We start from the raw sequence: 26,604 nt of genomic DNA, 5'->3' as shown, positions 1-26,604 counted from the left end.
ATTGACCAATGACTTTTATTGGACTTCATGAGTTATTGTGTAACAGTTCCAGTAAAGCTTCAACATGATGCCAATGAAAACAAACTCTTCGCTCCCCACACACGTCAGTGAATTAGATTTCAATAAAAACACAGACTTTAATACTACATCACAAGATCACTATAACTATTTATAGACTTATTATTATTATTATTATTATTTAATTAGCCTTTGAATTCGAGAAACGGTTTAACTAGTTCACCATTTCTTAACTGTTGTGTGTCTGAGAGCTGAGAAGCACAGAGCACATTCCTACAGTCATGAGGCCGGATGATCTGAGTCACACGCCTCTCAAGGGAGGGAGAGAGAGAGAGAGAGAGAGAGAGAGAGAGAGACAGAGAGAGAGAGAAGCAGGAAAGAAACTCATTTGAGTGTGAAAGTAACATACGCCACAGTCTGTCAACACAGCGAGATGTAGACTGATGTTTTCAAGGCAACTATAACCTTTATGTGGAAATGTCCCCTCCAAACAACAACAACGGTCACAGCAGGACAGAGAGAGAGAAAAGCGGTCGTCACAGCTTTGTAGACATGATGGATTTTATCTGAGATGCAGGTAGGATGTGTTTAATCATGTGAAATATGGACTTTTTTTTTAAACTTGGTTTTTGTTTCGAGGCTTCACTGAGAAGTAGATCACTACGCACAGCAGTCACAGACTTGAAAGCTTCCCCTTTAATTTCTGCACACTCATGCCCAATGATTACTTTTACAGTAATATTAAAACTTTTTGGAGATGTGGCTTCCCTGCTCAATATGCAAGCTTCATTTTAAATTATGGACAAAAATAGTGCCCAAGGTTGATTTTTTTTTTCCTGCTGGATTGGCCCGTAAAACGACACAGAAAAAGGTCAAATTTGCAAGTCAAAGTTACAGTATACTCAAGGTGATCTTTAGGATGAGTCCCTGCTGTGTGCAGCTGTGGACATGAAAAAAACCAGATAAGATGCAATTTCAAGATAACACATTGTGAGTTGTTTGTGTGCACATAAGCTCAAGACAATGTCACCGCTTCCTCGGTGTAGCAGCTGAGGAAGCAGCTTGTGTAAAAACACATCCTTCTGCTGCATGTGTGTGAAGAGTTTTATCATTTATTTTTTCCTCCTGAGCAGGTGCAGTATAGTGTATAAGCAGACAGTGATGAATTGATTCAGAGCCGATGTGACTTTATTTACAGAAAAGGAAGTGAAAATGAACTACCGGGGTGGGAGGAACGGTTTGTGCCTAAGAGAGAGACCTGAGATAGAAGTTAAGGAAACAAGCCGACATCATGGCTGCAAGAGAGGAGTTTTCACACTTCAGTGCTAAAATGTGGCTCAGTCACAGACAGGAAGGCGAGAAGAGAGAGAGAGGAGACCTACAAGGAGTCGGTTTTATCTATTCCTCTCCTCTTTCTTTCACAGATATTAGGCTGTTGACACGAGGATCAGAGGACGTGCGCTGTGCATGCTGTGCTGAGGAGAGTACCTGTTCAGGTGTGTGTGCTGATGCCTCTTATCCTCTATTAACAGTCCCAGCGAGAGATACAATGTGACACTCTGGACATCTCGCTGCAAAGGTAATACAGATAATGGCAGCACTAACGCCTCATAAAAATGTAAATTCATTTAAGTCTGCTCCTCTAAACTGAATCCATTCAATAAGGGAGTAATAGCCTCTTAGCGTTATGCCTCTGCAAACAGATAACACCCTTGCTTTGACATTGCAGGCCTGAAAGCAGAAGTAATCTGGTTTCCTGCAAGTTTGGAGACTTCTTGCTTTTCTTTAGCCACTTCAATTACACCGTGAGCATGTTTATCAGAGATAAAGGCTGCGGCATATCTAAAGGGAGCTTTCTAGAGAGAGATTACACTTGTCTGGTGAATGTCCTGCTTCTTCAGCTGTGACATTATCTGTTAGTGGATCCCAACCGTTTCTGTCTCATGTGTCCCCACCACAGCACTGTCAATACAACCTCACTGCCACCAGCCGGATATGTTCTCATAAACTGATCTCATTTAACAGCATTAATGATGTTAAAGTGGATATAATTTTACAATTTTGACGTGACTGAATCGTCTGCATGTGTGGTGGTTTTAACACTAGGCTACTAAGCAGCAGCTTAACATTTCCACGGTTCATTCTGACTTTTCATACTAATTATTTTTTGACAATTTACTCACAAATTCACAATATTTCAATGTTTAGCAACTATTTCTAATATTTAACTGACATTACCTATTTACATCTGTTTATCCATTAGCCTTAGCATTACATTAACACTTTTACATTGGTTTAGGCTACTCAATGCCTTTAGCCAACTGTACTACCAACAGCTGCTTGTTATCTAATTCAACTTAACCATGATCTGAGTTAACATTCACTATATAAATTGTAATCTAACGTCAACTATTTCATCCATTAGGCCAACGTGTTGCTAATACTAATTAATTCACTTGGTTATTATATTTAGCCGCCTGTTTCAGTGAATGTGCTGTTCAATCAGTTGACTACTTGAACTTTGATTTTGAACTATGATTTTTTTTTTTAATGTAGCCTATCACATTTTTTAGTTACTTTAGTTACTTTTAGCTAACAAAAGCTATTTCACCTGTTTTTTTTAAAGCTAACATTAGCCTACCGTAAGCTATTGAATGGTTTACTCTACCACTTTGCTAACCTGCTAACTCTTCTGATTCTTCTTTTTAACAGTAGCCTAAATTAAGCTTTACGCACGCACGCGCGCGCACACACACACACACACACACACACACACACACACTGGAATTGGGAAACATCTTATAATGCTAACCTTTGCTTTATTATTAAACTGCAATAGGAGTTCCCCTTTGCTGGTTAATCAGCACGTCACCTTCCTGTAGGCCTGTCACTCACAGTCACATGAACACTGACACCAATTCTTTGAATATATTTTTTTCTCACACCACAGTCCTCTTATTTATTGCTTCTCATAAGTGATGCAAGACTAATAGTCATATGAGGGGGCTTCTAGTTTGTTCGAGTCAGCAAGTGTGTTGAAATTATGAATAGTCATTGTTGTAGCCACTTCCACATTTTCTAATGTTGGCTGTTCGCCTTTTATCAGTGTTACCCTATTTATTCTATTTCTGAAAAGAAGTTGCTGCAGGTGCTGAAGGTGTTGCAATGTTACAAACTTTTCACCCTCAGGATACGATGACGTCTGAAGTGATGGAGGAGGACCAAAATGGAGTCTGTCCTGCGACGGAGAGCGAGGTGGACGCTCAGACCAGACAACCCAAAGCTCAACCACAAGCCAACAACAACAGACCCAGCTGGTCAAACGGTAGGCCTAATACTTCCCTTCTTTATTTGTTTTTATTCCATAAACCATACTGAAGAAAACATATTTTGTATTGTTGCATGTAAAAGTTCAGGCATGCAGGCAAATTGATTTGAACGTTGAGATAGATCAAGATCTCTGCATCTTTCTGACTCTCTATTTTAACCTGAATAAATTATTTTTGCAGCAGGCACAACAATCACTCTAAAGCTCATCAGCTTTACACTTGAGTTCACTCTTCCAGAGCTTTGTGACCTTTTGCTCTGTTGTGCTTGTTTAAAAATGATTCAACATAGTGTCACTGAAGCAAAACAAAAACAGATCAGGTCAGTCAGTCCATCTTATTTTAGGTTTCCTTGTGACCGTTGTTTCACTGTACCACAACTCACAGAGCATTAAAGAAGCAATATCACCATGCAGTCATGTGCAACATCGAGCTCACATGCTTTATATGCCAGTAAAAAGACACCACACAGACGCTGGGCTTCTTTTCCCCCTGCATTCAATTTACACTTAAGTAGCTCCGAGGTTGAGAGAATCGTCTTTTTCCACGCTGTCTTCAGGATCACAAAGTGTAGATAATCTGCATTAGTTACAACTCCTCACTGACGTTGAATAATGGTTGCACTGAGTGAAATATTCAAACCCCAGACTGGAACGCAAGGAAGCTGCACCATTTAATCAAAGGGAAATATTCTGCATGAGTTCTGCATCATTTTACACACATTACCACTTAATGCAACCACAACTTTTCTTCTATTGGAATGAGATAAAAAAAGAAAAGAAAAAGAGTTTGACGTGTATGTATTTCCTTCACAACAAGAACTTTTCCTCTTGTCATACATCTATTTTCAGCATTTACATATACTATATATGTAATGTAATACGTCCCTCTGCCTTTTCTTTTTCTCTTAAACACACACTCTTGCTCCTTTATTCTTAGGTCAGTGTGTTGTGTCCGTACCGAGCTGTTCGTCGTTAAACCCTACCTTCGATCTGTCTCTGTGTCGGGCCAAACTGGAGAGCGACGGCTTCCAGGTCAACACACACACACACACACACATGAACAAACAACACAACAGTGACACTGCAAGATTCAGTCCCACATTACCTCATCATATTACCTATGAGGTCAGTTTGGATCATTCATTTATTCTCTTTTGTGTGTTCATCCTCCTTTAGATTCCCGTCTCAGACATGGAGGCTCCACTGAAGACCGCTCTGGACGTCCCCTCAGTCAGGAGATACATGGTTTTCAACTCGGCTCTCTTCCATTTCATACTGGCACCGGTACGATCGTCCAGCTGTCTGCCTCTGTCTGATCTTATCACCTGTTTACTCTGACCATATCCCTCCCTGCCCTTTCCTCTGCACTGCTATCTCTCTTTTTTTTTAAGCGGGGAACTTCAGTAGTTGTTTAGCATTATATTTCACAGTCAGAATCAGAAATACTTTATGTGAAACTGATATCTAACAGTGCTACATATAAAATCCCACATATCTTTTACTGTAAAGTATATTTTTGGGGCGCATGCTCAACCCACTGAGCTATTCAGTGCCCCAAATTCCACATATCTAAATATAAAACATAAGAATATACCCTGTCAATAATAAACAATATACATGGTTAATATTTACATGCCATTTATGGTCTTATGGTTTTTGATAAAAACTCTACATATGACTTCAGCCTCGCTAGACTCTGAAAAGATAAACTGGCTCCTGCACCACAGTTACAGAAGAGACGTGAGATTTATATCAGTCACCTCATTTAAAAGCTTTGTCTTCAATGCTTGTTTCCTGCTGTCTCTCAGAGTATTTTATGCTTTTTATTTAGTTTCACTTGCGTAATGTTTACAGCCTGATCTCACGCTGCCTCCACCAGGTGCTGTATGTGGTGGTGTGGTGCGCCGTCTTCTCCACGCTCCACCTCTACATCACCGTCAGCGACTACTGGGTCCTCTGTCTCTCCGTCAGCCTGGTCGCCATCTTCCTCACCACCGCCATCATCTTCATCCTCCACCACAGTAACAAGGAGGTTTGTTTTGAAATCAAATTGAAACTGTGAGGTTTAACGTGCAATACAATCTCTACTTACCTAAGCACCTTTTACTGTAAACATGCACTTGACACTTTCTTTTACCCTTGTTCTTGATAGGCTACCTTATGTGTAATAATGTATTTGATGATGATGAATTTTTATATGTGTGTATTTTTGAGTGCCAACATAATTTCATAGCAATACAATGACAAATAAACGTCCTTACAGTATGTTCTCAAAAAAAAAAATCTCCTACAGTGTTGATACAACTAGTGTGTGAGATGATTGATTATCCGTGTGTGTTTTCTTTCCCAGATCAACATGAATTTAGATGTCCGGTTAATCCAGGTCAATGAGAGGATGGTGAAACACAAGCTGCTGGTGGCCGTGGCCGACTGGGTGCAGAACTGCACTGGGGTCATGCAGGTTTGTTCTCCTAAAATCATCTGAATATGACGCTCCATGTGAGCAAAAAGTGTAAAATTATTCTTGTTCAATACATTTGACCACAACTTCTGTCACTGAGGGCTGCGTGGACTGATAACACAGATGTTAGTGTGTGTGTTGTGTCTTTTCTAAGAAACAAGTACTGAATTATATGACACAGTGTGACACAACAACAGCAGATTATTACACAACAAGATGAACATACACATTACATAACACAACAAAACAAATACACACTAGCAGTTGTTTGGTGGTATAGAAAAACAATAGAAAGTGGTAAAATATTCAAATCAAATACACCTTTCCTTATGGCTGCACCATACACTGAATAGTCTACATGTCTTTGTAGATTTGTCACAAAAAGATATTCTGATATCTTAGGTATCTGTTAATATTTAGGAACAAGTTTGATGCAAAACCGACCTTTACGTGTGCAATAAAAAAAACAGTTATTGTAATGACACTTTATAGTTTGAGAGGTGTAGAGATTTAATTGATTGGAAACAGACTCATCACACTGAGTTAAATTTGAGTAGTTTTACGGTAACAGTCAGCTAACACATTCACCTCCCTGTGTCTCTGTGTCTGTCTGTAGCTGTTCTTCGTACACTGGGACATGTCCCGCTGTCTGAGGGCACTGACTGAAACTTTAGAGGAGCGCAGCTCTGTGGCCAACGACATCCAGGTGAGTGAGTGGAGTACATCTGTCGCTCTGTTCTCCTGCTGCTCTGTCGATTTTCTTTAGTGCTCCCATGTTTGTCCTCCCTCCGGATCAATAGAAACATAATTCCAGGTGCTGTTGGACAGATATCCCCGGTCTTCATTATTTGCAACGTGGAGCGAGTTTGAATGAACCGGTTACATGTCACATTTTTTTTCTCACCAGAAAAAGCTGAAGAGGAAAATGTCCCATCTCGTCCTCGTGAGCGAGGTCGCTCCTGCTGCTGCTGCTGACCCCGAGGTCAGCGGCTCAGATGTGGAGCAGGACTTGGAGGAACAGAGGCCTCTGCTCCGACGAGAAGACGCAGGCTGCTCATCGAGCCAGAGGGAGAGCGCCAAAGTCACCACCAACTACAGCCTCATGCCTGACAGAGCCTTACCTGCTCAGGTAGGACAAGACAAGACAAGACAAGACTCCCTACTCATGAACAGTGTTCGGCATGTTACTGAAAATTATAGTAATTAGTCACAGTTACTGATTATTTCTCTCATAAGTAATTGAATTACTTCACAAATTACTGCTTCATAAAAGTAGTTGCATCGAAAAGTAGGTTTTGCGTTGCAATTTTTTTTAACTTAATTTGAAAAACTAGTTAGTTTCACCAGTTGTTTCTGCAAAAAGTACAGTTAAACATTACTTCCAACACTGTAAAGCAAATGAGATTTAGAAGATCCTCATACAGGGCTCCAGACTGCCCCTAAATGGAGGCATTTTGCCCTTAAAATTTATATTTTTCATCTACTTGCACATAAATTTACCAGGTTTTTTTTTTTGTTTGTTTGTTTTTAACCACTGATGAAACATGGAAGTGGCAACTCAAAGAATCTGGTAGCTGTCCTTACAAGTGGCAGGCCAACGTGTGTGAGGATCATGAATGAAAAGGAAACGGGAATATTTGCTTTGCAAGTCAATTTATAGTGTATGCCCCCAAATCTTCTGCTTGCACTCCTAAATTTAAGTTACTGTGCTCCTAGTAAAAAAAGTTAGTCTGAAGCCCTGTCATAACAGCTGTGTGTGAAATTATATGTAGGTTATGAATTACTACTAGTAGTAATGTTACCTTTTCTGCAGGCTAAGGCCTACCAGCTTCTGATGACGTACAGTGCGACCTACGTGAAGCTGCTGGTGTCTGAGAAGCTGTCGGGACCGTCGCACCACCGCCTACGATCCCGGAGGAACCACTGCAGCACCGCGCCGCTCTGCCTCTGCCAGTTCATCAAAAAGAAGATCCTCCAATGACAAGACAGGCCGACCAGAAACCTGCTGGACAGACAAACTGAGACTTTCTCCAGGGGAAACATGGATTAAAGACATTGTGATCCAGTGAAGGACCTGTTATGTCTGTTTCTCCGGCCTGTGGGGCAACCGTACCTGTTTCTGTGCCAGCTCTGTGTTGGCACCACCTGGATGTTTGTCCATTTGCACCCTGCCAAATGCTGTCAGAGTGAGAGCACAGGTCCCTCCAGCTGCTGTAAAACAACATTTGTACTCTTGTATACACGACAATCTAGGCACTAGTTGGTACTATACTGTTTAAATTATTGTCCACAAATAATAAATAGATTCTTGTGATTTGCAAATAGATTCTACAATATTTGTCTTTTGTTCTCTGATTCAGAAACAGTGGTGGATCATTATAGATGCTGCTAGAATTTAGGATGTGTGTTTGTTTAAAGAATATGTGCTCTTCCTCTGTCACTGCTGGATTGACAAGGGATATAAAGACGAAGATAGTGGAAGCATGAAGAGAAAGACTGAAAATCCCCTCGATGCAGGTGTGTAATGATGCTGAAACGGGGGCTTAACATGAATCAGTGGCTTTAGTTTCCTGGCTCAGTTATTGCAAATCTCAGCAGCAGCACAAAGGAATCGTCTGTGTTTGTTTGGTTTTTTTTTTCGCTTTCACACCTTTGTGTTTTTCACTTGTGTAGGTGGTGTGTAGTTATCCGTCCGTACAGTATCTGTATGTGCAGGAGGCTGGCTTTATACCCAGGCTCTCGCTCTCTCTCTAATATTACCAGTGATCATCCATCAGTCCTGATGCTGCGGCTGAGATGACAGCCCAGCGAGGGAGCTGCAGGATGACACAAACACACACAGCGAAAACAGCCAGCATGGCCGACCCAGGGGGAAGCTGGGACCGTGTGATGGAGGAGAGAGGCGTGCAGCGTGAGGCCAAGTTAAATGATCTCAGAGACGCTGGCTCTCCTCAGGAGGCTAAATGACCATCTGTGATCCTGCACACACAGACTGGCTCCACTCCCACCTTTGGTTTCTCCATCCAACTTCTCTTCCTGATATGTTCCAGCAGGTCCGGACTGTACTTCACCTTTTATCAGATACCATTTAATTTAGAGTAACATGATGTGAAAACAGTGCAACAGTGAGATGCACACTAGTAAACAGGCACTACAATACTTTTCACGATCCGTAGCCTATCAAATGAGTCTGCCCCTTATCGTTTAACATTCAATTTTCTTTTATTACTCACAAACTACAACAGAATAAGTTTCCTGATTCATCCAGCAGAGACAGGTTCCTGAAAGCCAGGATAATGGTGTTTGTTCATATGTGCAACATTTAATTGGGATACTCCAGACAGCAATTCCATAACTGCACTCAATGTGAAAGGGTGTCTCTGATAGTTACGCTGTTTCCATGGCCACCGTAGCTGCTTATTATGTGATGGTGGTGCCTCCAGCTACATGCTAACATCATCTTGCTCACATGATCAATGCTAACATGCAGCCAACATCCATATCACTACTTTTTACTCTTAAAACTGAACTGCTAATGTACACAGAAATGTGACGTTATTTATGAGTTGAATGCATCATTAACAGGCCAATTGGAATATATCTTATTTATTGTTTAGAACAACCATTTCATACAAATTCAGCCTCCTTCTTTCAAGTTCAATGTTTTTACAGTAGCTAATGTATTCCCAGCTATTGCTTCAACTACACCTATGTTAACTCAATGTTCATCAGTTTTCTTTACTTTCAGGTTAGCTGATTTCAACTCTTCGAAATATTCAACTGTTACACTCAAACATTCAGGATTTCTACATTTTCTCTACCTTTTTTTTAACATTCCTATTACTTTTGCCCTTTAAAGGGCATATCTCTCAGCTTACAAGTTTTAGGCTGTATGTTCCAGCTTTAGTGTCAGCCTTTTCAACATTGCTTCAGCAGTTTCTTCAGCTAATTCAGCATTGTTTCAACGATTTCCTCAGCTCATTCAGCCTTGCTTCAGTAATGGCGTTCAGCTTTCAACATTCACCCGTATTTCTTTCAGGAAATGCATTCTTGTAATTTATTCCTCAAAATTAGACATTTGACTCAAAACTGTCATTGTTAACCTCATGACTAATAATTGGTTAAAAATAGTTGTCATTCATCTGATTATATGCCTAAGATAAATATTATTCAGTCTCACACACATGATAATAATTTTTCAAAGTTGTTACTCTTTAGTTTGGCTGCCATCTTTGTTTTGTTTTCTGGAAAAAGAGGCTTATATGATCATTTTTGTTATTCAGACTGTCTGAGTATTTGTAGAGTCTGAAAATACCTTGAGAAAGATGGTTGAGTGTTTTCAAACGACCTGGATTTTTCAGACATTGATAATTGATAAGTTTCCTCTGACCTACGTGCACGGTTTATCTACAGGGGGTTCATCCTCTGCACATTATGAATCCATTCGCTGGTTGTTGAATTATTTCTATCTGGACCAGTGTTGTTGAACCCATGGGATGTTTTACAGATGTGGTGCAATTTAAAACGTTATGTAACCATGTGCTTAAATTTAGGTTCATATCTATATAATAAGCTGCCTGGATGGGAAGGCACCGTCTTCAATTAGCACAGGTGATGTACGCAAACAATTTAAAAAAAATGGATGGCTGTAAATACACAATCCTGCAAGACCTCCCATGATTAAACACAACACAGTGAGAGATACTGTAGTTCATGTTCTGACGGAGGAAAAAGAGACAGAGTGGGAGAAAACCGGGGCAACTATAAATAGCATCTCAGTGATGAGGGGAGAGAGGAGAGGCCACAGAGAGACGGAGAGGATGGAGAGAAATGGAGAAGTGAAAAACTAGAATGAGAGACGCCTTCTCCTTCACCACTGCATTCGTTCACAACCCAAAATGATTCTTTATTCATTACTCAAACAACTTAAGTCGGAAACAACCAATGCATGTGCAACACAGCCATGAACATAATTATTAGAATAATAAACCCCAAGAGAACCACGTTGTGTACACAGGTAAAGTTTTGGCTCTTTGAACTATAGCAACCCATTGCAATTTCCTGTACAAGCTCAAAAATAACAAAACAAAACCAAGAAAAGAACCAAAAAAAGAAAATGAGGAACACACCTCCCAGCTGTTGTACAGTAGTAAACAGCTGCAGTTGTTGGCTGAGCACAGAGGAGTCCTATCAGAAAGCACACGAGGAGATGCTGCAGCCTATTATAGCGCCAAGTAAAACTAGATATGCTGGGACTCTACTCAGTAGATGCACACTCACACTGCCAGAGCCTTCTGTACAATAACAATACAAAACAGCACCGTGCTTCATTTACTGGTCTAACACTCAAATATCGACAAGTCAGTCAGATGAGGACAAGGGCCTGTATTTAACAAACTGCTGAGAGCAAAAATGTTTAACGTGTGAGATAAAAGTAAAAATCCTTCACTTTTTTTTTTTTTTACTTCTGCTCACACATTTAAATATACAGAAATGATACTTTCTTGTGCAGAGTTAGATAAAAAAAATAAAATAAAATAAAATATTGATACCACTCCTCATGGCTGAACATGAAGCTATTAGCAACAAAGAAAACAGCTGCTCTGGCTCAGTTCAAATCTGCTGACTATTATAGCATCTCTATGGCGCACTAACTCGTTTATACATCTATATACAGTGACTTTATTTTATATAATCACAAAAAACATAAATGTAAACATGACTATTTAGAGGTTAGGTATGAACGGAGCCAGGCCACCTGTTTACAGTCTTTTTGCTGCTACCTGTAGCTTCATGTTTAGCTATAAGCTACGTGAGTGGTGTCAATTCTCTCATCCAACTCTCTGCAAGAAGGTCAATTATTTAGTGTATTTCTCAAAATGTCAAACTACTGTTGCAATAATACGTACATCCTATGGTGACTGATTTAATACATTATTGTTTTTGCTATTTGTAGAGTAGGCTATAAATAGGCTATTTTGATTTAGATTGTCATTACTTTATGTGGTAATTGCTACTTGGAGACTTCACTCACATTACATTAAATTAAAAGAAAAAAAAGAACAATTTGTTGCCTCTATGTAATTCTTAGAAGTTTGATAAATACAAACCCAGATGTGTTCAATGTACTTATTATACATCAAGAAATTATGATGTAGGCTAATAATAATAATAATATTAATAGATATTTGTTAAAGAAAGTATAGCATAAACTGTATTCATACTGTATTTTGTGTTCGTTGTCAACAAACATAATTTGTATTTATAATTTTAATATATCTATATAACTCTTTTAAAAATAGCATCGTCATAGGGAGCAAGAGAGGAAAGGAGGAGCAGAAGAGATATGTTCATAGGTCCAATAACTCATGTGGACGGGAGAAAGACAGAAAGAGAGAGAGAGGGAACCAGAGGAGAGATTTCATAGAGCAGAAAGTGCTACAATACAATATAATATAGGCATTAAGTTGATTTTCTCTCTCTCCTTTTGGGAGACATTCATTTCCTGTAACTCCTGAAAAACTCACAAAATGGTTCATACTGCAACGGTATCAGCACACCTGCTGCTACATTATAGAAACTGTTCTCCGACATGGGGGGTGGGGTGGGGTGGAGGGGGGGTGGGGACCCAACTTGCTGCAGAACAACAGTAAAACATCGTTACAGGAGCTCACAGCTGCACAACTAGCCTCGATAAGACAAAATGGAAACAAACTGAGGATGACATGCAGGGTTATGTTGCCTTGTAGGTCTAAGGTTGCACTAAAGTTTCATATACAAGTGTCTGAGATTAAATAGCTAAGAGATGTGCAACACAAAATAGGCCGATACACTTCTAAAATACAACCCAAGATTCAAATACTTATTTTCTAAATTGTCTCTTTTTCCTGGTTTGACACTTCAACATTTTTGAAAAATACTGCACCACACACTAATAGAAATTTTTAGGAAATACTTCCCCCGACAACTGGGAGCCAAACAATTTTTGCACTAGAAGCCCATTAGCCTAAATTTATATTAACCATGCACTATAAGAGCTATGAATCTAAGCAGCTGCGTCATTTCATCTTGTTACTACAAAGTGCAATATCATCATCATCATAAGATATCAAATTTAAGCCAATTCAAAGTGTCAGATAGGTGCAATAAAACAGTGATATACTGTAAACTATAGCAGACAAAGTTAATGCATGGGTAGATATTTAAATAAATTAATAAATAAAATGATTTTAGATAAATTAACAAACATAATAATTCATAAGTTATGCATCACATCATCCAGCTAAAAATGTCCACGCACCGTACAAAGTTACCAGTCATAAATAAATACTCAGGTTTGGTTAGCAAGTCACTTTGCAAAGTCCAGTCTCCATCATTTGGTGTGTTAAATGTGTATTGATCGGCCTCCTCTAACACTGTGTATCAGCAGTAACACTATACTCTCTAAATCAACACTGGTGGTTCAACATGGCACTTTTTTTTTGTTTCTAAAGAAGAAAACACAGGAATGTTTTTTATCTGTAAGACTAAAATGTGCATTAAAGAAAAGATCTCCAGCGTCAGATACTGTGATGGGCCCGTTTTGTAACTCAGAGCATTAAAAAAAGGGAAACACACATTGACCTATCCTCTCATCTAACTACATCAGTGAAGGCCGTATGAATTAATCAGCGTCGAATGAATTGTTAATGCAAGGAGCTTTGTTTCCCTCCTGCAGCTCATATCTTGTGTGTAAATATTAAGCAGTCGCCGTGCTAACAGCAACACTGGGCCTCGTCCGACAGCTGCTTTTGTATTTGCCATTTGAATGGGAGCTGTGATTGGTTTCTTTCGTAGTGTATTAGGTTCAGTCAGCATGTGTGTGTGTGTGTTTGTGTGTGTGCGGCTGTACACAGAGGGCCAGCAAGCAGTATAGCAGTCCGAGTGCACCTCCTTCCAGATGCTCTTCCTTCCTATTCCCCTCCAAACAATTATTAAAGAGTAGTTAGCTAGCTAAATATACGCCATATGGTTTTCTTTTGTTTTTGTTTTTGTTTTTCCTTCTCAGTGTGGAGGAGTTATGGTTCCCAGTCGTCGTCGTGGTGCTGCGAGGCGATGATGACCACCACGGTGAGGATGGTGCACAGCACGATGGAGGCGATGCCGACGGCCAGGCTGATGAAGGAGAAGTTGCGTGCCTCGCGGGAGGCTATTTCCGCCGTCACCATGTCCCCTCTGGCGATCGCCGTACGCACCTGGGTGATGGGAGGAAGAGGGAAGAGAGAGAAAGGGAGGGAGGGAGGGAGGGATGGGTGTGTGGGAGAGAGAAAGAGAAAGAGAGAGATAGGAGGAATTAGAATATGTGTTATGTAACAAGAAGTAGGAGAGAGAGTCTAAAAAACAACCATGAATGGATCGATTTCGCTGCAGCAGAGCCTGGATGTGCAGAAAGAGGCCACACCACACACACACACACACACAAAAAAAACTCCACATTAACACACCATAACAACATATACAACTCAGACCGGTGGGTCCACGCCCTGTCAGCTCGGCTCAACTCAAAAGCCGGCTGAGCAGAGGGCCCAGAGGAAAAAATCCATTCTGTCCCGTTGCACCGACAATGGCGCTGCAGTTAGTTACGTAACAAACGCGGTCTGTCGTGTGCGTGTTGGTCAGCACAGCCTGCCTGTCATTACAGAGGTAAACAACAGGCACAACATGAAGCCTGAGAGCCGGCAGACTATATACACGAGGCCTCCACTTTCTCCAACATCACGCTCAACTTAACTTTGTATGTTAATAGCATCAATGAGCAGCGGCGGCTTGTAAAAAGGAGCAAACTCTGCCTTTTAATGCAGAGGTCATACAGTACAGATGATATGGCTGAAAGTGAAAGTGTGAGTGTAGCCTTCTCATAGAGCAGCTGCATGTTACACTGAACACCAGCTCTTTCTGCATGTGCAGCTTTAATCTACGTCCTGTGACATTCACACCAGCGCTTTTCCTTCTGCTGTTTTGACCCCTTTTCCCCCTGATTATGCATAATTTAAAACTATTGAAAATATTGGCTAACGCCGGAGTCAGTTCATTCACAGCTCATTTACCGTTTTACAATTTTCTTTTTTTTTTTCTGACTCCGCAGAAGCAATTAATTCGGCTACTTCACTTGTTTTTGAGTCCGTGTTGACAGGATGAGAGGGCGAGAGATGCAAAACAGCCCGTCACATCCAGTTTCCAACACAATCACATTATTCAAACGCATCCAAAAAAAAAAAAAAAACACTCAGTGGGTTTGTTTACGCGCATGAATATTTCTGTCGTATTTCTTAATGGGGGTTTTTATGATTCAAATGAGAGTAAGGTCTGTGACAAAGACTTCATGAGTTCACTTGTCCATCATTTATTCAAATGGTGTGCCTCCTATACCAGCTTGTCAAGTTCTGTCATCCAGATGTTATGAGTGTAGTGATACTGTTGGTCTCAGCCAGCGTTGCATTAGAGAATAAAATAACACATCATTACAAAAGTGAAGGGGGAGTTTTTGCTTCTATGGGTGGCACAAAAACAAAATGTGGCGCTTGGATTATGTTTGCGAGGCTGTTTCTTCTCTACTAGCATGTTAGGTTTGTTCTTGATTTTTTGATTTTACAGAAAAAGCCGCACAAAAACCTGGGTAGGATTCATCCCGAGGAGATCATGAATGAGCAGTTTGAGGGAATTAATCCTGGAGTTGTTGAGACAAGTGTGTTATATCAGTAGCCTACAATTATTTTACTGTACCTATTTTTCTACTCCTATATTTAATTACTGTTAATTTTGTTGGTTGTGGCATTTTTTCCGGTTTAGTTTTTTCCTATATTGTAAAAATGCTGAAGGTACCTATAACCTAATTTGCTCAATTTGTTACAAATATAAGCATTACGCTTCTGCCTGTGCCTTTTCAGTCACTACCTTGTTGACAATGTTTGTAGTTGTGGTATATTATCCTCAACTCAACTTCTGAACTCAAGTTCAGTTCAATACAAATTTGAAGAACGTTAGGAACTTCATTTGTGAAGAGCGACAGTTTATATTCAAACAGAATAAATATGAATAAATACAAGAGAGAAAGGCACGCACATACATTAACAAGCATAGGATGTTAGATTAGTTGTTTAGTAGTCTAATAGATGAAGGTAATGACTGATTCAAAGTCTAGTTTAAATTGTGGCCTCCTTATGGAGTGTGACCTGAGAAATGTGTTCCTTGTTATTCTCCTTTTTCTTGTGGGGGTGAGGTTTCTGGGGATATTTCATACTTTGTTTTTCCTTAGCCTAAAGACCAGAGGTTATGGAACATCTGGATAGTGGCACCTCTCTGTTTGGTGAAGGTGGAGTTTTAGGGATAAGCCAACATATGTAATAGGGAAGGGATTTGGGTTAAGACAAGAGAGAGATCTCACATTGGTACCAGAGACTCTCCGGGACATGGTCGTTTTTGTAATAAACTCTTTTTCATCTGCGAGTAAAGACGTGTCAGCGGTGATCGCGTCTTCTCATCAGCACATCAATATACAACATAGTGTTGACAGTTGTTGTATTACGTGATGACTGACTGAATAAAGACTGAATCAATCAATCAAAACCTGATCTCAAACATGTTTGATATTTATGACTCCTGAGCAGCTAACTCAGACAAAAACACCCACAACTTCCATGATCCATAAGAGCGAGCAGACCAGGAAGCGTAACGTTGCTTTTAACAGCTCACAAACACGGCAGCTAACTGAGCCAAATGGAAATTAACAAGAAAATGAACAGCTGATGTAACTATGGCAACAACACGAGTGACTTCATAATGTCAGAAGAGCACACGCCAGAGCAGCCAAGCTGACGACAAAACAATCATCCTCCATCTCTGATTCTCTTCTGAAATCACGTTTGATCACGTACGTTTCTTTGAGATCTTGACGTGTACATCTAGATATCTTTTTTTCCCCCACATTTGTTTCATTTTATTTATTGATGTATTTATTGGACTTGTGTTGTCTATTTTCTGTTACGTTGTCTTCTCATATCCACAGTAACACTTTAATCGTACAAGAGGACCATGGGTTTGGGGGAGAGGTGTTGTTCATTTATGTTCATTTAAGTTTTTAAAATGTTATAAAAGAAAATAAATTGCATTTCTGTTATACACTAAATGGCTGTGACTTGCCTTATATAAATAAAAGTTGAAATTGTTACTACAAACTGGTTAAATCATCTAGTTTGCGTTGAGAGGAGTTGAAACTGTCCTCATGTCTGTGGTCTCCCATCTGGTCTGTAGCAAACTAAGGTCAAAGTCAGTAGGACTCGTCCTCTGAGGACCTTGAATGTCTCATAGGGATCCCTGCAATAGGTACTGAAATAATTCAGTCTGGATGTGGCGGACGGACCAATATAGCCATATCCTCTCTTAATGTGAAACAGAATAAGGATTTTTCATCTTTTTTGAATCATTTTCCATTCGAAATGATGGATAAAATGACTTCAGGATGCGTTTACAATCCAAAGTCTGCGGTAAAGGCGACATTATGTTAATGGATGAAACCCAGAGATTAAAAAGATGAAGCATGAAGCAGCGTTATAACCTGCACTGCTTTGATGATGGCGATGATGCCTGTGGGCCAGAAGCAGCAGACGGTGGTGAGCACGGCGATGGGCAGGTAGTCGTGCGGCGGCCGGCGGTCCATCAGGGTGATGCTGGGTGGCATTTGCATGGGATGAATCTGGCCCGGGGGGATTCCTGGGTGGCCTCCTCCAGCTGGCATGTAGGGCTGACCCTGAACACAACACGACACGAGAGAGACAGAGACAGAGAGAGAGAGAGGGAGGAAGTGAGCACGTGTTTTGGGTTGGGTTTTTTTAAACACCAGAGCAGCTGACGAAACACATCCTCAACAGACATAAGAAGAAGGTGACAAGAGCAAAGAGGAGGATGCTGGGTAAAAAAAATAATAAATAAACTAGTGTTTCAGGAAATTTTATAAGATGTGAGACCCTTTTTTTGCATTTATGTTTGAGAGCTGGACTTTCCAGTTATTCCTGAGTAACTTATTACTGTATTTCAGTATTAATATCAAAGTTGTGACATGACTAACAACTATCACCATTTGAAAATACCTATTAACAGATTGTGGGTTAAAAAAAAGAGGTGGAGGGAGGGAAACTACGGAAGCCCTAAAGAGTCATACATACATACATTTTATTTCCTCCGTTTTCTCATGATAAAGAGATATTTTTCCTCCGTTTTCCAGAGATAACAAAATAATTAATTTGAGGGATAATGGATGAAACATGATAGGCCAAAGATTTCCATCACAGCTGTTACATAACATACATAACATTAATTCATTCCTTGCAAAAAACACAAAACAAAACGTCTATGGATATTCTCATTCATCCAGGTCATTGTTCTTTTCTGGGCAAATTGAATCGTAGGCAACTGGACTAGCGGACTAGTGAGACTTGTTGCGTACGAACTGATGAAGCCCATTGGATAAGAGGCGAAATGTCTTCCCAGACAAATACAAGTCCAGTTGCCTACGATTCAATTTGCCCAGAAAACTAAACAAATCACAAACAGAGAACTACAGGAGGCTTAAAGGGATAGTTCACCCTAGAATGATATTTCGCTCATTATCTACTCACCCTCATGTTGACTAAGGGCTGGAAGAAGTTTCAGAGTTATCCTTGGCTTCTCTGAGTTACAGTGGGTCTCGGCATAGCAGTGCATGTCCATATAACGGTTGCAAAGGGACACCGGAGCTCTTCGTAAAAAAACACACACAAAAAAACATCCAAATACCTCCATGCTGCTCGTATGTAATGTCCGTCTTGTGCTGAAGCCCCAAATTGCGTAATTGTCCCGAAAAAAATTAAATAAGTCTATATTTTAAGCTTGTTTGTAGCGGAAGCTTCTCGAAGCTCCTCTTCCTGGTCCGTCCAAATCTCGCGTGATTCGCAGTAACCGCACTGACGCATGCTGACACCGGCGCAAATCACGCGAGATTTGGACGGACCAGGAAGAGGAGCTTCGAGAAGCTTCCGCTACAAACAAGCTTAAAATATAGACTTATTTAATTTTTTTCGGGACAATTACGCAATTTGGGGCTTCAGCACAAGACGGACATTACATACGAGCAGCATGGAGGTATTTGGATGTTTTTTTGTGTGTGTTTTTTTACGAAGAGCTCCGGTGTCCCTTTGCAACCGTTATATGGACATGCACTGCTATGCCGAGACCCCCTGTAACTCAGAGAAGCCACGGAGGAATCTGAAACTTCTTCCAGCCCTTAGTCAACATGAGGGTGAGTAGATAATGAGCGAAATATCATTCTAGGGTGAACTATCCCTTTAACGTTACCTACATTGGTTTTCAAGGAGACATCAGTCAGCATGACATGTCACGTGTGATGGAAATCTCAGACCTATCACGTTTCATTCATCTCTCAAATGAATTATCTTGTTATCTTGGGAAAAGTGAGGAAAAATATCTCGCTATCACGGGAAAACAGAGGAAATAAAATGTAAATGTTGTGTGTATGACCCTTTAGGGCTTCCGTAGGATACAGCACCCATTAGGATTTACTCACATCAGACGAAGAGAAATGGAAACAAGATCATTTGCATTTTTTGACAGCAGTCTGTCAAAGAGAAGGGTTTTTTTATTTTTTTATTTTTTTATAGTAGACGTCAGACGAGAGTTAATCACAGAGAAGATTATAGTCTTTAAAGCCAGCTGAACATTTTTTTTTACCAGCGTCGCTCTTCTACCAAACCACCTGCAGAGCTCAGACATGACTGCTTTGGGGTCTCCTGTGTGCTCCTGTCTGTCTACAAGGCTGGAGAGGAGAAATCAGTGTGTTTTGTTGCTTCAGACGTCTCTAAAGAAAAACTGGTGTTCATGATTGTTTTGGAGAAACATCAGAGCTATAAACAGCAGTGATGCCACAGGGCAGAACATTTTACATTCACACCCACAATCCTGTCAGAACGTATGTGCATGAACTTACATCATGTTAATCTTAAATTAATATCTTTTCATTATATTTATGATCCTCACGTCAGGACACATGGTGGAACCGGTGCAGCACTGATATAAAGCAGCGACACCATCAGTTGTCTGATGACTCACGTTCATTTTCCGGTGCCTGCTTTCATTTTACAGAGGCGTTTCTGTTTTTCTTAATCATCTCACATCCTCCTCTGATTTATCATCTGACCTCTCAGCTGGAAACTGACACAGACTGCTCTTACTAAAAAACCTGTAAGAGCTATTGATGCCAGACATTAAGACATAAAGCTCCGGGAGGCGAACGACATTTCTGTCAAGTTTCTGCTTTCTTTATTACTCACATTCACATTGTCACATTGTCCACTTTGAATTACACTGTGGATGAAATGGAATTAATTTTCCTTAGACTATGCAAAGGAATAAAAGGCTGGGGATGGGAGAAATCTTTATGCAGTGCCAATTTTACTTTCTTTTTTTATTTTATTATTAGGACATGATAGGCCTATGTGGATAAGTCTACTCAGTGAATATCACGTATCTGTTGTAGCTGTCTGTCCCGAGACAAATACCAAACTACAGTAAATAAATGCAAATATGTTAAGATGTTAGATGTTTGAAATATTATAGGAAACATATTTCTCTAATTTTGAGTAAAATCTATCATTAACAACAAAATGAACAAAAAATCATTACCTAACATTGTCTAAACTCCAAACAATTCAGGTTTTCTAATTTTTCTCATAAATTTTCACTGATTCCAAAAGTAATTTCCTAGATATTTTAATAGTTTTGTATTAATTGTTGGGAAATTTGAGACATTTTTTCATCAGTAAATGTCACAGTTTCCCTATGATCTGTTCTTTCACTTAAATGATTAGAAGGCTGTGGACAGGTACAATTAAAGGTTATGCAAATGAATTTATCCATATAGATTGTCAATATGATGGAGAGAAAGTTTGAAAGTTTAATATTTATCATCTCTTTTTATCTGAAGCGTCAGTTTGATGTGATCCTGCAGCGACCTGATGTCAGAGCTGTGAAATCTTTTTTACAAAGTGTCGTCCGACTCACCGACGCCATGGGGTACACGGGTACGTAGGCTGTGCAGGGCTGCAGCTGGAGCGGGTAGCCCGGGTGGAGGTATCCTACAGGGGGGTGCGGCATGGTGCCCCCGGGCCCCTGGGTCTGGACCGTGTAGCCCTGCGGGGCCCCGGGGGGTCCCAGGGGGCCGCAGTGGAACTGGGTTTCCTGCAGGTATCCGTCTGAGCCCGGGGGAGGAGGCGGAGGAGGGTAGCTGGGCTGGGTGCCCGGGGCAGGAGGCATGTTGGGGTGCTGCTGGGGTACGTTGGGGTCTTGAGGGCCGGGGAGGTACGGGGGAGGCTGCATGGTCTGACGGCCGGAGTCATCGAGACCTGAGGGACGAAGAAGAACCAAATCAAATCAAATTTATTTATAAAGCATATTTAAATGGTCTATATTTATATTGCGCTTTACTATACCTGAAGGATAGCCAAAGCGCTTTACAGTACATCATACATCGCATTCACCCATTCACACACTGATGGCGGAAGCTGCCATGCAAGGCGCGAACCACGACCCATCAGGAGCAAGGTGGGTAAGGTGTCTTGCCCAAGGACACTACGGCAGCAACCGGGACAGAGCGGGATTCGAACCACCAACCCTCTGATCATTGGACGATCATGTGAACAACCAAGGTTGATCACAGTGCTGTAAAAATTCGATGAACCACAATTACAAGTAACCTTGGCTAACACAGCCAGGAAAATTAAAGGGATAGTTCATCATTTTGGCACATTGGCCCATTGCCATAATCCCTATAGTTTTAGGAGTAGCTTTGTTACCTTTAATTGTCAGTGCAAGCTATTTTTAGAACGGCAGAGCAGAGCCGCGAGCTGCTCAGAGCTACGCTACGGAGGCTGAAGGGATTTCTTGGTTTCCCTGATCAAATTCATCAAATACACAATCCAACAACTCCAAAACGCTCTGGTGGACAAGTTGTAACCTGCACATTCACCACGCTATGAGATAATAACAGAACGTTACGAGACAGAGTTGTTTTAGAGGCAAATTAATGCAAAACTGCTGATGTGCGTTCCCGTCGGAGCAGTTTTTCGGCAAGCAGTCTCTGCATTTGCCTCGAAAACAACTCCGTCTCGTAAGGGAGGGTAGGAATTATGGCAATGGGCCAATTTGCCAAAATGTTGAACTATCCCTTTAAGCTTAAAACAAAAGGACATACATGGGGAGCTGACACATGAAAAACTCTAGAAACTGCAGGCACATCCACATAATCTAAAAGCTGAGTGCCAGACAAAAAAACTGCATGAAATAGGCAAAACACACAAAGTCTGCACACCATTATCACCTTTGATAAAGGTGATAATAAAGAATAACCTTGGAGCTGCTGCTGGCGAGCTGACACATGAGACCATTAGGGACACTCAAAGGCCTGGGGAAACATAAAGACTTTAAGGTTGGTGGCTACAGAGGAGGAACATCGGATTGAGGGAGGTACAGTAAGTTGTTCCACGGCTTTGGGGCTGATATACAGCAAAGGCACGATCACTCTTCCCTCGTAGCCTCGACTGAAGATCTGAGAGGCCTTGGATTGAAAAGGGGCAGAGTAGGTCGCGTAATATGTATTGAGGTGCCAGGCCATGTGGAGCTTGAAAAACAAACAAAAAGAAGACGACAAAGAAGAAGAAGAGGAGGAGGAGGAGGAGGAGGAGGAATCAGAAATAGAAAGAGCAGATGAAGAAGACAAAGATGTGAGAGTGAGGGCATGTTATCTAACTCCAGCTCAGCTGTGTTGGATGTAATGTGTCTTATCTCAGCGTCGAGGAGGAGTTTACACAGTTTACACAGACCGCAGCTCCTCAGTGAGACTTCACCACCGTGTTGATATTTTCCAGCCCTGTGCAGATTTGTGAGCTAATGACGACAGTGATTGACATTTTCATAGAACAAGAAGAAGAGGAAGGAGAAGATCTCTTTTCGTCTCGTGTTTATCGCCAGTTGGAAATGTGACATTTCTGAGATGCAGAAGCTTCATCTTCATCTTCATCTTTGTGGTCTGAGCTGCAAGCAGCCGGCCGTCAGCTTTTTTGGGTGGCATCCGAACATTTTCCAGCTCACTCTCTCGCTCTTCGGCTTTGTCTCCACTCTGTGTTTGTCCAACACTGAAAATGACTGATGGGGTGTCGTGTTTTCACGGCTAAGGGTGCGGTAATCCATTCTGACAGGGACATGAGGAGGGAGGAGGAGGAGGGAGGAGGAGGAGGAGGAGGAGGAGGAGGAGGAGGGGGTCGGTGGTGCAGATAGACAGAGGTGAGGATGATGAAAGGAGGAGGAGAGCAGGAAGGAGAGCAGGAGGCCGTCAGAGAGCAGAGCCGGCTGAGTGATGAGGGCTGACGACTTGTGCTCGGGGACCGACTTTTTACATAACAGTCCCCAACTCTGTCACAAGCAGGAAGTGGACCAGAAACAAGACAGGGAGGAGGGAGAGAGGGAGGGGAGGGAGGGAGGGGGGGACACCTTTAAAAGGTCATAACAAGACAATATGATGAGCAGCTCAGCAAACATCAGATAAAATACACATGTTGAGTGAGATGATGACATCATTTATATTCACATCTGGAGCATTTTCTAAAAAAGAATCAAGTTTTGGAGTGAAACAGAAGAGAGGAACCAGAGTTTGGAGGATTTCCAGTTGTAAAAATAGGGAACATCATGAGATTTCCAGAGTCCAGATGTTGGCAGTAAACAACACTTTGTCACACAGGAGATACTTCTATGTTACAATATGAGCTGAGAGAAGTGGATACCTGGGGGTTAGGGCTAAAAAAAAGAGGTAAATCTAGAACTTGAACATCTACAGAGTTTATCTACTGAGGATGATTATGACTGTGAGTTTTGTTTGTGTTGTTAAAAACGAACTGGAAACTCGTCACTCCCTGTTTTCACTCCTCGGCTTCATCTGCTCATTTTCATCAAGTGTGAACAAGAACCGATCTCAAATCTCGAGTTGCTGAGACGACGGACGGAAAAGAAAAAGGAAAGGAAAAGGAAAAGGAAAAGGAAAAAAGAAATGTCTTCCCTCCTCTCAGGTTTATTTTTATTCCTGTGAATTATTGAATAATTTTACCTCTGAAAATGATTCAAATCAAACCGGGAGAGAAACATGTGGTGATGAGTCACGAGTGGATTCGTCTTGTGAGCCTTGAATCTAAATGATTTGATGATGTCATGTCTCATTACCTAGAGCCAAAATTGACAACTGTATTTACTCATATCAGCCATTCAACTTGTTACAGCAGCAGCTCCTGTTTTATCACATCAGTTCCTTCTTTACTTGTTGTATTTGTGTTTTTTAAGATTAAAAACAAGTTCATTTCAGGTTAAATTATGTAACTGGAGATGAGTCTTTACAGCTTCAATAGTGGACTAATACTCCTCCATAGCAATAGTGCTAATTGCTAATTACAATCTATTGATCAGTGGTTTAAAATCCATTTTAGTTACGCTGTCGTCTGTTTCTGTTCCCATGGCAACACGCTCATAGTTTTATTTCAAATCATGACATCAACATCCGACGTGACAGTAGTTTTAAATCTACTAAAAAAAATATTGACGGCTTTAACAAATAAAATGTGTGTGTGGCTGTGATGTGAATGGGATAAGATTAATGATTGTTCCAGTGCAGCCACTGAGTCGACAACTCAACTAGATGTAATAGGCTAATGAATATTAATGTTATTGTTTATTAGATGTGTTTGAGGTCATTTTTATTTAGACATGTTTGTTTTTCTTCAGATGAGCATTGTGTTATCACCTGTGAGTATTTTATCACCCTCACTGTCTTATATATTTTATAAATGTATCGTCCATTTCTATTGTTTTTTATTTCCTTTTAGCACTTTTTCCATCTTATTTTATTGCAGCTGCTGCTCTCATCTGTTTCTCACTGCTTTGAGTTTTTACGCTTAGCTCTTCATCTGTGCTTTGGTGCTTAAACCTCTTTTTTATTACATCTATCTCCTTTAAATTGCATCATTACATCATCTATACGTCTATCTGTGGCTCCTTCTGGTCTCAGTTCATGTAGCCAGGTGGTTCTCATATTGCCTGTGTTTCTTGGTTTTATGTCACTGTGTTTTGGTTCTTCTGCTGTTTCTCTCTCCTCTGTGTTTAAAGCTGCTAGATAAACAAAGGAATCATTATCATCATTATTTCTCTCATTATGAACGTCACTGATTCTATATAATAACGGCTAATGTGTGCGTATGTTGTTTGTATTCATGATATTTTAGATTTCAGTGGTGGACAGATCAGTTGCAGTGATAAAATGATGCTGGGGTTTTATAAGGGGATACTAATGATAATAGATTTAAAAAAAATGTCCAGCTGTTAGTTTTCTCACCTTGCTCAGATGCGTTCAGGTGCCTCTGCAGCAGGTGTAAATGAATCTCATCTGAAATGATCCCTGCACTGTCACATTATTATTATCCATGAGTGTGAACATGCAGCTTTGTGATTTAGCTACTGTTTATTCTGCCTTGTATAGCTATATATATATATATATATATATATATATATATATATATATATATATATATAGTAGTTATATATATATATATATATATATATATATATATATATATATATATATATAATGTTTATTACTGAGCTACTGCTTCAACATTAGGAAATGTGAGGAAAAAGTAAAGAGGAGAGATTTACAACTGAATGGCTGTAATATGCACCAGACGCTGAGGATTACTGTTAAAGGCTGTCTGACACGCGCAAGAGGAGAGACGTGCACGCGCAAAGGACACCCACACTAATATCCATACAGTCAGGAGGACAGATGCAGCCTACGTGGGCCCGTGCGTAATGATGATGATAAATGTGGAGAAGGGGGGCAAAAAAAAAAAAAAACTATAATAAATAGTGAAATAGTTTTTTTAAAGGAAGATTTTAACCAATTTAGGCAGAAAATACACAAAATCAGCGAGAATGAATTCACTTAAGACATAAATATAATCACATAAAGTCTGATGGTGTGACTCTAAACTCTGTATTGAGCGTCATGGACATAAGACGAGGCCCTGTGGTGGTTTGTTCTCCCCCCAGGCTGCGCCCACACAGCGGTGCATCATCCTATAGAAACAGCGCTGTGCAGACAAACAGCGGATGGATGGAGAGAGAGAGAGGGAGAGAAAGAGAGAGAGAGGAAAGAAAGAAAATGCAGATGACACATAAAAACAGAGCTGATCTGCACCAAACAGGCGACACACACACATACACACACACACACACAGTCATAAATAACCCATTTCCTCACATCGGAAGTGGATCGGTCAATTACAGCTTCAGTGTTCAATGTTCGCCACAATTCAAACAAACACTCACCGTGTTTTTCCGACGACATGCCTCCGATCTTCTGTCCTCCTCCTCGGATCCGATAGATGGGTGGATGGTTCTTTCTTTCTTTCTTTCTCCTTCTTCTTCTTTTTTTTTTTTTTTTTTACTCCAGCTGCTGGTGAACAATCCCTCCTCTCCGTGCGCGGTGATGCAGACTTTTATTTATTTATTTAATCCAAGCGCTGTGCAGCCCATCCTCAAGATGTCTTCATCTTCTAAACACCCACGGTTTAAAAAAAATAAATAACGGAGGGGGGGAAAAAACAATATAAAAGGATAAGTTGAGGTGGTTTAAAGTAAAAAATCCAGCTCCTCTCCAGCGCACAGCTCTGTC

The 26,604-nt window shown here is 40.6% G+C and overlaps 2 protein-coding genes across 4 annotated transcripts; one reads left to right on the top strand and one right to left on the bottom strand.

Annotated features, from left to right (window-relative positions):
* The first annotated feature begins 430 nt into the window (after positions 1–430).
* On the top strand, positions 431–8,129 carry tmem268 (transmembrane protein 268). Of its 3 annotated transcripts, none has more exons than XM_085791260.1 (10): positions 431–595; positions 1,551–1,597; positions 3,208–3,343; positions 4,284–4,378; positions 4,523–4,630; positions 5,226–5,378; positions 5,697–5,807; positions 6,424–6,513; positions 6,715–6,936; positions 7,621–8,129. In XM_085791260.1, exons 3-10 carry the CDS (start codon positions 3,214–3,216, stop codon positions 7,786–7,788), a joined length of 1,077 nt encoding a protein of 358 aa, XP_085647386.1. In that variant the 5' UTR covers positions 431–595; positions 1,551–1,597; positions 3,208–3,213; the 3' UTR covers positions 7,789–8,129. The 3 variants fall into 3 exon arrangements, with proteins under 3 accessions (XP_085647386.1, XP_085647384.1, XP_085647385.1); XM_085791258.1 differs by lacking the exon at positions 1,551–1,597 and adding an exon at positions 1,443–1,514; XM_085791259.1 differs by having other exon boundaries at positions 1,443–1,597.
* A 5,688-nt stretch (positions 8,130–13,817) lies between these two features.
* Positions 13,818–26,507, bottom strand: prrt1 (proline-rich transmembrane protein 1). The gene is made up of 4 exons (XM_085791257.1): positions 26,259–26,507; positions 20,898–21,238; positions 17,401–17,592; positions 13,818–14,041 (listed from the first exon to the last, which is right to left on the bottom strand). Exons 1-4 carry the CDS (start codon positions 26,275–26,277, stop codon positions 13,865–13,867), a joined length of 729 nt encoding a protein of 242 aa, XP_085647383.1. The 5' UTR covers positions 26,278–26,507; the 3' UTR covers positions 13,818–13,864.
* Positions 26,508–26,604: the final 97 nt, after the last annotated feature.

Source organism: Trachurus japonicus, chromosome 11 (assembly GCF_045865225.1).
Source record: "Trachurus japonicus isolate A0001 chromosome 11, Traja_1.0".
Classification (NCBI taxonomy): Eukaryota; Metazoa; Chordata; class Actinopteri; order Carangiformes; family Carangidae; genus Trachurus; species Trachurus japonicus.
This window is presented reverse-complemented; position numbering and strand designations above follow the sequence as displayed.

Excerpts from the sequence above, each read along its gene's own strand:
- tmem268 (XM_085791260.1), top strand. The coding sequence starts at position 3,214 with ATGACGTCTGAAGTGATGGAGGAGGACCAAAATGGAGTCTGTCCTGCG. Across the intron at positions 3,344-4,283 it reads CAGACCCAGCTGGTCAAACG|GTCAGTGTGTTGTGTCCGTA; the intron begins GTAGGCCTAATA and ends CTTTATTCTTAG. Across the intron at positions 6,514-6,714 it reads CTGTGGCCAACGACATCCAG|AAAAAGCTGAAGAGGAAAAT; the intron begins GTGAGTGAGTGG and ends TTTTCTCACCAG.
- prrt1 (XM_085791257.1), bottom strand. Across the intron at positions 17,593-20,897 it reads CCGTGTACCCCATGGCGTCG|GGTCAGCCCTACATGCCAGC; the intron begins GTGAGTCGGACG and ends TGTTGTGTTCAG. Across the intron at positions 14,042-17,400 it reads CCATCATCAAAGCAGTGCAG|GTGCGTACGGCGATCGCCAG; the intron begins GTTATAACGCTG and ends CCCATCACCCAG.